Source organism: Oncorhynchus nerka, linkage group LG14 (assembly GCF_034236695.1).
Source record: "Oncorhynchus nerka isolate Pitt River linkage group LG14, Oner_Uvic_2.0, whole genome shotgun sequence".
In the NCBI taxonomy this organism is placed as follows: domain Eukaryota; kingdom Metazoa; phylum Chordata; class Actinopteri; order Salmoniformes; family Salmonidae; genus Oncorhynchus; species Oncorhynchus nerka.
The window spans coordinates 11,334,091-11,346,753 of NC_088409.1; the positions used below are offsets into that span (position 1 = coordinate 11,334,091).

The 12,663-nt window shown below is 47.8% G+C and overlaps 1 protein-coding gene across 1 annotated transcript in view; it reads left to right on the forward strand.

Annotated features, from left to right (window-relative positions):
- The first annotated feature begins 647 nt into the window (after positions 1-647).
- jarid2a (jumonji and AT-rich interaction domain containing 2a) overlaps positions 648-12,663 on the forward strand; it is a 188,023-nt gene continuing 176,007 nt past the window's right edge. Inside the window, 1 exon segment of the mRNA XM_065027388.1 lies at positions 648-1,275. Coding sequence (XP_064883460.1) covers positions 1,231-1,275 — 45 coding nt within the window. The 5' untranslated portion in view covers positions 648-1,230.

Sequence of the window (12,663 nt, forward strand, 5' to 3'; positions counted from 1 at the left end):
CTATGTACAGTGTTGTAATAATGTCTCTCTCTCTCTCTCTCTCTCTCTCTCAATTCAATTCAATTTCAATTTAAGGGCTTTCTTGGCATGGGAAATGTATGTTTACATGTCCAAAGCAAGTGAAATAGATCATTAACAAAAGTGAAATAAACAATAATCTCTCTCTCACGTTCTTGTCTGTTGGTCAGAGTGATTTCAATAGGAGGTATTGGACATCCCATTTTTTTCCAGTTTCTTATTTGCCACCATGCAGCAGACTCAACATCCCTCCGTGTAGCTAATCTCACACTCACATCAATACACATATATACTGTGTAGCCCTTGTTCTGCAACTCAACAAAATAAACATTGTCATTCGTATGGTAAATACATTGTGACCATGTAATTACAATGTTAGCGGCTACATTGTTTGCATTTCTAACTTGGTTATTATGTGTGCAGTCTTTATTGATGGGCCTATTTTAATACGTTTTAAATGATGAATACAGGTACATTACAATAATATAGTATATCGCATTGTAAATGTTATTTATTGATATGGAAATCATTTAGGAGGCCCGTCCATGGATCTTCGAGGGATGTATCGCGACATTGCTCCTCACGCCAGATGACTGTGTCTGTATTTTCACCCAGTCCCTAACGTGGTACTGTATTCCTCGAGACTCACCGCTGGGGCATATTCCCCGGTCTGTCGCGGTAGGAAGACGCTGCAGATAAACCCATGCCGTTACCATTACTAGCGGTGTGGGAGAGTTAACTCGTCGTCTGGCAGACACCGCTGAAACGTGTTTCTGGATTTTGGTTTTTTTTTTTTCGGGGGAGAAGCATTTTTTTGTACCTTTTAACTCCCATCTGTGATATTCTTCAACACGGAATCTGCTGGGCCCTCAAAGCGTGTTTGATTTGTGCCTCGAGGATATCCAGGATACATGCCCTTTTCATTCGCATAATGGGAGATTGTCCGGTTCGTTGTTATGCATATGTTATAACGCAGTGATTTTGGGGGTGTTTAAATTTGTGTTTCTTGCCGTGGATTGCAAAATTGGAATTTCTCTCCCAGGCGACTCAGCGAAAAGGGAAGTAGAGACAGCGTGAGAGAGAGAGGGAGAGATTGGGGATAAAGACACTGCCACCTCGCTGGATCACACCACGGGATTTAAATAATTGCATGTTCTAAAAGGATATACATGTGGCTATTCGGTGTTTAACCGAACCAATCCGGTTTGCAGGATGAGTAAAGACAGACCCAAAAGGAACATCATACAGAAGAAATACGTAAGTATATTCTAAATGTGTTCTGAAATGCTTAATATCGTTCCAAAACTTCTCTCTTGCTAATGGATAACGTCATATAAACTGTGTGTGGTATGCATTAGTGTGTTTACGTATTGGTTTCATGTCATTTTTTTGTCCTAAAACATCAACATCAGATTGTCCTAAAACATCAACATCAGACTGTCCTAAAACATCAACAGCACACTGTTCTAAAACTTTAGACTGTCCTAAAACATCAACATCAGACTGTCCTAAAACATCAACATCAGACTGTCCTAAAACATCAACATCAGACTGTTCTAAAACTTTAGACTGTCCTAAAACATCAACATCAGATTGTCCTAAAACATCAACATCAGACTGTCCTAAAACATCAACATCAGACTGTCCTAAAACATCAACATCAGACTGTCCTAAAACATCAACATCAGACTGTTCTAAAACTTTAGATTGTCCTAAAACATCAACATCAGACTGTCCTAAAACATCAACATCAGACTGTCCTAAAACATCAACATCAGACTGTCCTAAAACATCAACATCAGACTGTTCTAAAACTTTAGACTGTCCTAAAACATCAACATCAGACTGTCCTAAAACATCAACATCAGACTGTCCTAAAACATCAACATCAGACTGTTCTAAAACTTTAGACTGTCCTAAAACATCAACATCAGATTGTCCTAAAACATCAACATCAGACTGTCCTAAAACATCAACATCAGACTGTTCTAAAACTTTAGACTGTCCTAAAACATCAACATCAGACTGTCCTAAAACATCAACATCAGACTGTTCTAAAAGTTTAGACTGTCCTAAAACATCAGACTGTCCTAAAACATCAACATCAGACTGTGCAAAAACTTTAGACTGTCCTAAAACATCAACATTAGACTGTCCTACAACATCAATATCAGATTGTCCTAAAACATCAACATCATACTGTTCTAAAACTGTAGACTGTCCTAAAACATCAACACCAGACTGTCCTAAAACATAAATATCAGACTTTCCTAAAAAAACAAACACCATACTGTCCTAAAACATTAACATCAGACTGTCCAAAAACAACAACACCATACTGTCCTAAAACATTAACATCAGACTGTCCGAAAACATCAACACCATACTGCCCTAAAATATCAACACCATACTGTCCTTTAAACAACAACCCCATACTGTCCTAAAACATTAACACCAGACTGTCCAAAAACAACAACCCCATACTGTCCTAAAACATTAACACCAGACTGTCCAAAGCATTAACATCAGACTGTCCAAAACAACAACACCATACTGTCCTAAAACATTAACATCAGACTGTCCCAAAACAGCAGACTATCCCTAAAACATCAACATAAGACTGGCCTAAAACATCAACATCAGACTGTCCTAAAACATCAACAACATACTGTCCTAAAAATTAACATCAGACTGTCCCAAAACAGCAGACTATCCTAAAACATCAACACTGGACTGTCCTAAAATATCAGACTGTCCTAAAACATCAACATCAGACTGTCCTAAAACATCAACAGCAGACTGTCCTAAAACATCAGACTGTTCTAAAACATCAACACCAGACTGTCCTAAAACATCAGCCTGTCCTAAAACATCAACACCAGACTGTTCTAAAACATCAACACCAGACTGTCCTAAAACATCAACACCAGACTGTCCTAAAACATCAACACCAGACTGTTCTAAAACATCAACATCAGACTGTCCTAAAACATCAACACCAGACTGTCCTAAAACATCAACACCAGACTGTTCTAAAACATCAACACCAGACTGTTCTAAAACATCAACATCAGACTGTCCTAAAACATCAACACCAGACTGTCCTAAAACATCAACATCAGACTGTTCTAAAACATCAACATCAGACTGTCCTAAAACATCAACACCAGACTGTTCTAAAACATCAACATCAGACTGTTCTAAAACATCAACATCAGACTGTCCTAAAACATCAACACCAGACTGTTCTAAAACATCAACACCAGACTGTCCTAAAACATCAACATCAGACTGTTCTAAAACATCAACATCAGACTGTCCTAAAACATCAACACCAGACTGTTCTAAAACATCAACATCTAGACTGTTCTAAAACATCAACACCAGACTGTTCTAAAACATCAACATCAGACTGTTCTAAAACATGTGTGTCTGTGTGTCTGTGTGTGTGTGTGAATCCCAGAATGAGCAGACTGTCCTAAAACATCAACATCAGACTGTCCTAAAACATCAACATCAGACTGTCCTAAAACATCAACATAGACTGTCCTAAAACATCAACATCAGACTGTAAGACATTAGGGGCCTAAAACATCAACATCAGACTGTCCTAAAACATCAACATGCAGACTGTTCTAAAACATCAACATCAGACTGTTCTAAAACATCAACATCAGACTGTCCTAAAACATCAACACCAGACTGTTCTAAAACATCAACACCAGACTGTCCTAAAACATCAACATCAGACTGTCCTAAAACATCAACATCAGACTGTTCTAAAACATCAACATCAGACTGTCCTAAAACATCAACACCAGACTGTTCTAAAACATCAACACCAGACTGTCCTAAAACATCAGACTGTTCTAAAACATCAACATCAGACTGTTCTAAAACATCAACATCAGACTGTTCTAAAACATCAGACTGTTCTAAAACATCAACACCAGACTGTTCTAAAACATCAACATCAGACTGTTCTAAAACATCAACATCAGACTGTTCTAAAACATCAGACTGTTCTAAAACATCAACATCAGACTGTCCTAAAACATCAACACCAGACTGTCCTAAAACATCAACATCAGACTGTTCTAAAACATCAACATCAGACTGTTCTAAAACATCAGCACCAGACTGTTCTAAAACATCAACATCAGACTGTTCTAAAACATCAGACTGTTCTAAAACATCAACATCAGACTGTTCTAAAACATCAGACTGTTCTAAAACATCAGACTGTTCTAAAACATCAACATCAGACTGTTCTAAAACATCAGACTGTTCTAAAACATCAACACCAGACTGTTCTAAAACATCAACATCAGACTGTTCTAAAACATCAACATCAGACTGTTCTAAAACATCAACATCAGACTGTTCTAAAACATCAGACTGTTCTAAAACACCAGACTGTCCTAAAACATCAAACAGCTTTTCTCAGTCAGTTACTTAATTCTGAGAATAAGATATTTTCACCATTTTATATGACCAATCCAGTGCTGTCTCTCTATGGTGGTTCTAGTGTGTGTGTGTGTGTGCGCGTGTGCTGAACGATGCAGACCTCTACAGCAGGTGGTCCCTAAAGCAATGTGTGTCTGTGTGTGTCTGTGTGTGTCAGGTGGTCCCTGCAATGTGTGTCTGTGTGTCTGTGTGTGTGTGTGTGAATCCCAGAATGAGCCCCGATCCACGGTTTACAACATCACATCAATAGTTGATGATTTATATTTAAAAACCCCAATTGCCTTTCAGAAAATGTAATATATTTTATGACTTGTAGTATGATCATATGGGGACTAATGCAGACTGTAAGACATTAGGGGCCTGTGGCAAAAGTTAATGTGTCCAATTTCCTGTGCATATGCTGAGTTGAAGATGTTTAAACAATTCGCAACCTATCCTCATTTGACCTCTTCCCCAATTTAGCTAATTTATTGTGCCCATTGTTCCAACAATGTTATTGCATTAATTCATCATTTACTTTCCAATCAACCTTATTCAGCAAGTATCAGACAGGACATTTATTTAATAGCTCTACCTAATAATAGGTGGAATTTTCCTTGAATCCAACAGCAACAGGAGCTATTTTTTATGGTGTAAATATTATTCACAATTAGTGTCACACCTACTGCAATTACATTCCTTTTCCAGTTGTCTTCCACTTCAACAGGGCTCCCGGGTGGTGCAGCGGTCTAAGACACTGCATCTCAGTGCAGACCCTGGTTTGATTCCATTGGGCGGTGCACAATTGGCCTGTCTGGGTTTGGCCCAGGGTAGGCTGTCATTGCAAAAAATGATTTGTTCTTAACTGACTTGCCTAGTTAAAGATACATCTGCTAAATGACTTAAATGTAAATGTAAATTTAAAAAATTATTCTAACACACAAGGTGTCATGTCCTAAAGTGCTTCCTAATGTTCTTGTTCACTCATATCTCTTCTATGGTTCATATTTTCCAAGAAGGCAACATGGAAAAAACTCCTGTCTAGTTTTCGGTAAAAGTTTGTCAGAAATGCAGTAAGTCGGCCACTAAAACAAACAAAGTGGACTTCTTCTTTGAACCTGCACTCAGACAAGCACTTGCCCTTGTCGTTTAACTTCCTCTCAATGAGCGTAAGATTGTTATTACAGAGGCTTTGTTTAAGGGCTGAGACACACCAGTAAGCGGTTCCTGGCTGAGAGTAATAGAACGTCATTTGCCAACTCGAGTGCCGCATGTAGTATCGCGTGAAAAATGTCGGCAGACCTCTACAGCAGGTGGTCCCTAAAGCAATGTGTGCTGAACGATGGGCAGACCTCTACAGCAGGTGGTCCCTAAAGCAATGTGTGCTGAACGATGGGCAGACCTCTACAGCAGGTGGTCCCTAAAGCAATGTGTGCTGAACGATGGGCAGACCTCTACAGCAGGTGGTCCCTAAAGCAATGTGTGCTGAATGATCTGCAGACCTCTACAGCAGGTGGTCCCTAAAGCAATGTGTGCTGAACGATGGGCAGACCTCTACAGCAGGTGGTCCCTAAAGCAATGTGTGCTGAACGATCAGCAGACCTCTACAGCAGGTGGTCCCTAAAGCAATGTGTGCTGAATGATCTGCAGACCTCTACAGCAGGTGGTCCCTAAAGCAATGTGTGCTGAATGATCTGCAGACCTCTACAGCAGGTGGTCCCTAAAGCAATGTGTGCTGAACGATCGGCAGACCTCTACAGCAGGTGGTCCCTAAAGCAATGTGTGCTGAACGATGGGCAGACCTCTACAGCAGGTGGTCCCTAAAGCAATGTGTGCTGAACGATCGGCAGACCTCTACAGCAGGTGGTCCCTAAAGCAATGTGTGCTGAACGATCGGTAGACCTCTACAGCAGGTGGTCCCTAAAGCAATGTGTGCTGAACGATCGGCAGACCTCTACAGCAGGTGGTCCCTAAAGCAATGTGTGCTGAACGATGGGCAGACCTCTACAGCAGGTGGTCCCTAAAGCAATGTGCTGAACGATGGGCAGACCTCTACAGCAGGTGGTCCCTAAAGGTGGACCCTAAAGCAATGTGTGCTGAACGATGGGCAGACCTCTACAGCAGGTGGTCCCTAAAGCAATGTGTGCTGAACGATGGGCAGACCTCTACAGCAGGTGGTCCCTAAAGCAATGTGTGCTGAACGATGGGCAGACCTCTACAGCAGGTGGTCCCTAAAGCAATGTGTGCTGAATGATCTGCAGACCTCTACAGCAGGTGGTCCCTAAAGCAATGTGTGCTGAACGATGGGCAGACCTCTACAGCAGGTGGACCCTAAAGCAATGTGTGCTGAACGATGGGCAGACCTCTACAGCAGGTGGTCCCTAAAGCAATGTGTGCTGAACGATGGGCAGACCTCTACAGCAGGTGGTCCCTAAAGCAATGTGTGCTGAACGATGGGCAGACCTCTACAGCAGGTGGTCCCTAAAGCAATGTGTGCTGAACGATGGGCAGACCTCTACAGCAGGTGGTCCCTAAAGCAATGTGTGCTGAACGATGGGCAGACCTCTACAGCAGGTGGACCCTAAAGCAATGTGTGCTGAATGATCTGCAGACCTCTACAGCAGGTGGTCCCTAAAGCAATGTGTGCTGAATGATCTGCAGACCTCTACAGCAGGTGGTCCCTAAAGCAATGTGTGGTGAACGATCTGCAGACCTCTACAGCAGGTGGTCCCTAAAGCAATGTGTGCTGAACGATGGGCAGACCTCTACAGCAGGTGGTCCCTAAAGCAATGTGTAGTGAACGATCTGCAGACCTCTACAGCAGGTGGTCCCTAAAGCAATGTGTGCTGAATGATCTGCAGACCTCTACAGCAGGTGGTCCCTAAAGCAATGTGTGCTGAACGATGGGCAGACCTCTACAGCAGGTGGTCCCTAAAGCAATGTGTGCTGAACGATCTGGCAGACCTCTACAGCAGGTGGTCCCTAAAGCAATGTGTGCTGAACGATCGGGAGAGAGAGGACAGACCTCTAGCAGCAGGTGGTCCCTAAAGCAATGTGTGCTGAACGATGGGCAGACCTCTACAGCAGGTGGTCCCTAAAGCAATGTGTGCTGAACGATGGGCAGACCTCTACAGCAGGTGGTCCCTAAAGCAATGTGTGCTGAACGATGGGCAGACCTCTACAGCAGGTGGTCCCTAAAGCAATGTGTGCTGAACGATGGGCAGACCTCTACAGCAGGTGGTCCCTAAAGCAATGTGTGCTGAATGATCTGCAGACCTCTACAGCAGGTGGTCCCTAAAGCAATGTGTGCTGAACGATGGGCAGACCTCTACAGCAGGTGGTCCCTAAAGCAATGTGTGCTGAACGATGGGCAGACCTCTACAGCAGGTGGTCCCTAAAGCAATGTGTGCTGAACAGAGCAGATGGGCAGACCTCTACAGCAGGTGGTCCCTAAAGCAATGTGTGCTGAGACGATGGGCAGACCTCTACAGCAGGTGGTCCCTAAAGCAATGTGTGCTGAACGATGGGCAGACCTCTACAGCAGGTGGTCCCTAAAGCAATGTGTGCTGAACGATGGGCAGACCTCTACAGCAGGTGGTCCCTAAAGCAATGTGTGCTGAACGATGGGCAGACCTCTACAGCAGGTGGTCCCTAAAGCAATGTGTGCTGAATGATGGGCAGACCTCTACAGCAGGTGGTCCCTAAAGCAATGTGTGCTGAACGATGGGCAGACCTCTACAGCAGGTGGTCCCTAAAGCAATGACCTCTACAGCAGGTGGTGTGCAATGAACGATGGGCAGACCTCTACAGCAGGTGGTCCCTAAAGCAATGTGTGCTGAAGCGATGGGCAGACCTCTACAGCAGGTGGTCCCTAAAGCAATGTGTGCTGAACGATGGGCAGACCTCTACAGCAGGTGGTCCCTAAAGCAATGTGTGCTGAACGATGGGCAGACCTCTACAGCAGGTGGTCCCTAAAGCAATGTGTGCTGAACGATGGGCAGACCTCTACAGCAGGTGGTCCCTAAAGCAATGTGTGCTGAACGATGGGCAGACCTCAGAGCAGCAGGTGGTCCCTAAAGCAATGTGTGCTGAATGATCTGCAGACCTCTACAGCAGGTGGTCCCTAAAGCAACACAGAGCAGTGTGCTGAACGATGGGCAGACCTCTACAGCAGGTGGTCCCTAAAGCAATGTGTGCTGAACGATGGGCAGACCTCTACAGCAGGTGGTCCCTAAAGCAATGTGTGCTGAACGATGGGCAGACCTCTACAGCAGGTGGTCCCTAAAGCAATGTGTGCTGAACGATGGGCAGACCTCTACAGCAGGTGGTCCCTAAAGCAATGTGTGTTGAACGATCGGCAGACCTCTACAGCAGGTGGTCCCTAAAGCAATGTGTGCTGAACGATCGGCAGACGAACGCTAGATCCACATTCGGTGCGATGTGTGCTGAACGACCGGTAGACGAACGCTAGATCCACATTCGGTGCAATGTGTGCTGAACGATCGGCAGACGAACGCTAGATCCACATTCGGTGCGATGTGTGCAAGCTGAAAGAAGGGCTCACTGAAAGAACAAGCAGGCTCTGATGGCTAAAATCAAACCTGATTTGTGAACAGTTCTATGCCAAGGACATACTGTGTTAGCATGATATAATAAACATAACCAGACCAAGAACAGGAATCATTGATTTCCCATAACACAAAATTGCATTTTAAAGTGTACATTTCTGCACTTTTAAGTCATTTTTGTTTGAATACCATATTGCCCCTTTAACGGTTGAAAAGTAATTTGGGTATCGAGTTTCTTGGGCAACATATTGGCAGGACTTTTTAAATGATTTCCCTCTGATATTTGATGGACTTTTCTCTTTCTCAAGTTATTATTCACAATTCATAAAGAAAAACAACATAATGAGAGACGAGGGGTGTTAAACATTGAAAGTGTTGTTTTAATGAAGGACAGTAGTTAAAGCTTCAGAACAGTACATGAAAGGGGACATTATAGAGGATAACAGGGCTCCTCTGTGTAGTTGCCTCAGTGCAGCCCCTCAGCCGCTCTAAAGCCTAATTCATTGGTGTGTGGTGGGGTAAGCACAGCTGCCACTGCTGGGCCTTTACACATGTAAAGAGGCTGTCACAGCCTACGTCCCAAATGGCACCCTATTCCCTATATAGTGCACTACTTTTGACCAGGGCCCAATGGGGCAATTGACCAAATCCCAGTGGGCAATTTGACCAGAGCTCTATGGTCCCTGATCTAAAATACTGCACTATATAGGGAACAGGGGGACATTTGGGACACAGTCACGTTGTTTTATCAGTGAGGAGGGCCAAGTTGAAGTATGTGCTTCAGTGTGTGGTGGAACCAGACAGACACAGAGCAGCAGAGGGGTGTGTGGCCGGGCCAGCGCCATGGAGAGAGAGAGGACAGACAGACACAGAGCAGCAGAGGGGTGTGTGGCCGGGCCAGCCCCATATAGAGAGAGAGAGGACAGACACAGAGCAGCAGAGGGGTGTGTGGCCGGGCCAGTGCCATGGAGAGAGAGAGGACAGACAGACAAAGAGCAGCAGAGAGGTGTGTGGCCGGGCCAGCCCCATATAGAGAGAGAGAGGACAGACACAGAGCAGCAGAGGGGTGTGTGGCCGGGCCAGGGAGAGAGAGGACAGCACCAGCAGATAGAGAGAGAGAGAGGACAGACACAGAGCAGCAGAGGGGTGTGTGGCCGGGCCAGCGCCATGGAGAGAGAGAGGACAGACAGGCACGGAGCAGCAGAGGGGTGTGTGGCCGGGCCAGCGCCATGGAGAGAGAGAGGACAGACACAGAGCAGCAGAGAGGTGTGTGGCCGGGCCAGCCCCATATAGAGAGAGAGAGGACAGACACAGAGCAGCAGAGGGGTGTGTGGCCGGGCCAGCGCCATGGAGAGAGAGAGGACAGACAGGCACGGAGCAGCAGAGAGGTGTGTGGCCGGGCCAGCCCCATATAGAGAGAGAGAGGACAGACACAGAGCAGCAGAGGGGTGTGTGGCCGGGCCAGCCCCATATAGAGAGAGAGAGGACAGACACAGAGCAGCAGAGGGGTGTGTGGCCGGGCCAGCCCCATATAGAGAGAGAGAGGACAGACACAGAGCAGCAGAGGGGTGTGTGGCCGGGCCAGCGCCATGGAGAGAGAGAGGACAGACAGGCCAGCGCCATGGAGGAGCAGCAGAGGGGTGTGTGGCCGGGCCAGCGCCATGGAGAGAGAGAGGACAGACAGGCACGGAGCAGCAGAGGGGTGTGTGGCCGGGCCAGCGCCATGGAGAGAGAGAGAGGACAGACACAGAGCAGCAGAGGGGTGTGTGGCCGGGCCAGCGCCATGGAGAGAGAGAGGACAGACAGACACAGAACAGCAGAGGGTGTGTGGAGAGAGAGGACAGACAGACACAGGCCAGAGGGTGTGTGGCCCAGCCCCATATATAGAGAGAGAGGACAGACACAGAGCAGCAGAGGGGTGTGTGGCCGGGCCAGCCCCATATAGAGAGAGACAGACACAGGACAGACACAGAGCAGCAGAGGGAGTGTGTGGCCGGGCCAGCCCCATATAGAGAGAGAGAGGACAGACACAGAGCAGCAGAGGGTGTGTGGCCGGGCCAGCGCCATGAGAGAGAGAGGACAGACACAGAGCAGCAGAGGGTGTGTGGCAGGCCAGCCCCATATAGGAGCAGACAGAGGCAGAGGGGTGTGTGGCCGGGCCAGCGCCATGGAGAGAGAGAGGACAGACAGGCACGGAGCAGCAGAGGGGTGTGTGGCCGGGCCAGCGCCATGGAGAGAGAGAGAGGACAGACACAGAGCAGCAGAGGGGTGTGTGGCCGGGCCAGCGCCATGGAGAGAGAGAGGACAGACAGACACAGAACAGCAGAGGGGTGTGTGGCCGGGCCAGCCCCATATAGAGAGAGAGAGGACAGACACAGAGCAGCAGAGGGGTGTGTGGCCGGGCCAGCCCCATGCAGACAGCAGAGCAGCAGAGGGGTGGAGATGAGAGAGAGAGGACAGACACAGAGCAGCAGAGGGGTGTGTGGCCGGGCCAGCCCATATAGAGAGAGAGACAGACACAGGAGCAGACACAGAGCAGCAGACACAGAGCAGGAGGGTGTGTGGCCGGGCCAGCCCCATATAGAGAGAGAGGACAGACACAGAGCAGCAGAGGGTGTGTGGCCGGGCCAGCCCCATGGAGAGAGAGAGAGGACAGACACAGAGCAGCAGAGGGGTGTGTGGCCGGGCCAGCCCCAGACACAGAGCAGCAGAGGGGTGTGTGGCCGGGCCAGCGCCATGGAGAGAGAGGACAGACACAGAGTAGCAGAGGGTGTGTGGCCGGGCCAGAGCAGCAGAGAGTTGTGTGGCCGGGCCAGCCCCATATAGAGAGAGGAGAGGACAGACACAGAGCAGCAGAGGGGGGTGTGTGGCCGGGCCAGCCCATATAGAGAGAGAGGACAGACACAGAGCAGCAGAGGGTGTGTGGCCGGGCCAGCGCCATGGAGAGAGAGAGGACAGACAGGCAGAGCAGCAGAGGGGTGTGTGGCCGGGCCAGCCCCATATAGAGAGAGAGAGGACAGACACAGAGCAGCAGAGGGGTGTGTGGCCGGGCCAGCCCCATATAGAGAGAGAGAGGACAGACACAGAGCAGCAGAGGGGTGTGTGGCCGGGCCAGCCCCATATAGAGAGAGAGAGGACAGACACAGAGCAGCAGAGGGTGTGTGGCCCAGCCCCATATAGAGAGAGAGAGGACAGACACAGAGCAGCAGACAGCCACATAGCAGACAGAGCAGCAGAGGGGTGTGTGGCCGGGCCAGCCCCATGGCAGACACAGAGGCCAGCCCCCATATAGAGAGAGAGAGGACAGACACAGAGCAGCAGAGGGGTGTGTGGCCGGGCCAGCCCCATATAGAGAGAGAGAGGACAGACACAGAGCAGCAGAGGGGTGTGTGGCCGGGCCAGCGCCATGGAGAGAGAGAGGACAGACAGACACAGAGCAGCAGAGGGGTGTGTGGCCGGGCCAGCGCCATGGAGAGAGAGAGGACAGACAGACACAGAACAGCAGAGGGGTGTGTGGCCGGGCCAGCGCCATGGAGAGAGAGAGGACAGACAGACAGACAGGAGGCCTGCAGCTGGAAAGACTAAGGCTTGTCCCAAATGACTCCCTATTCCCTATATAGTATACAACTTT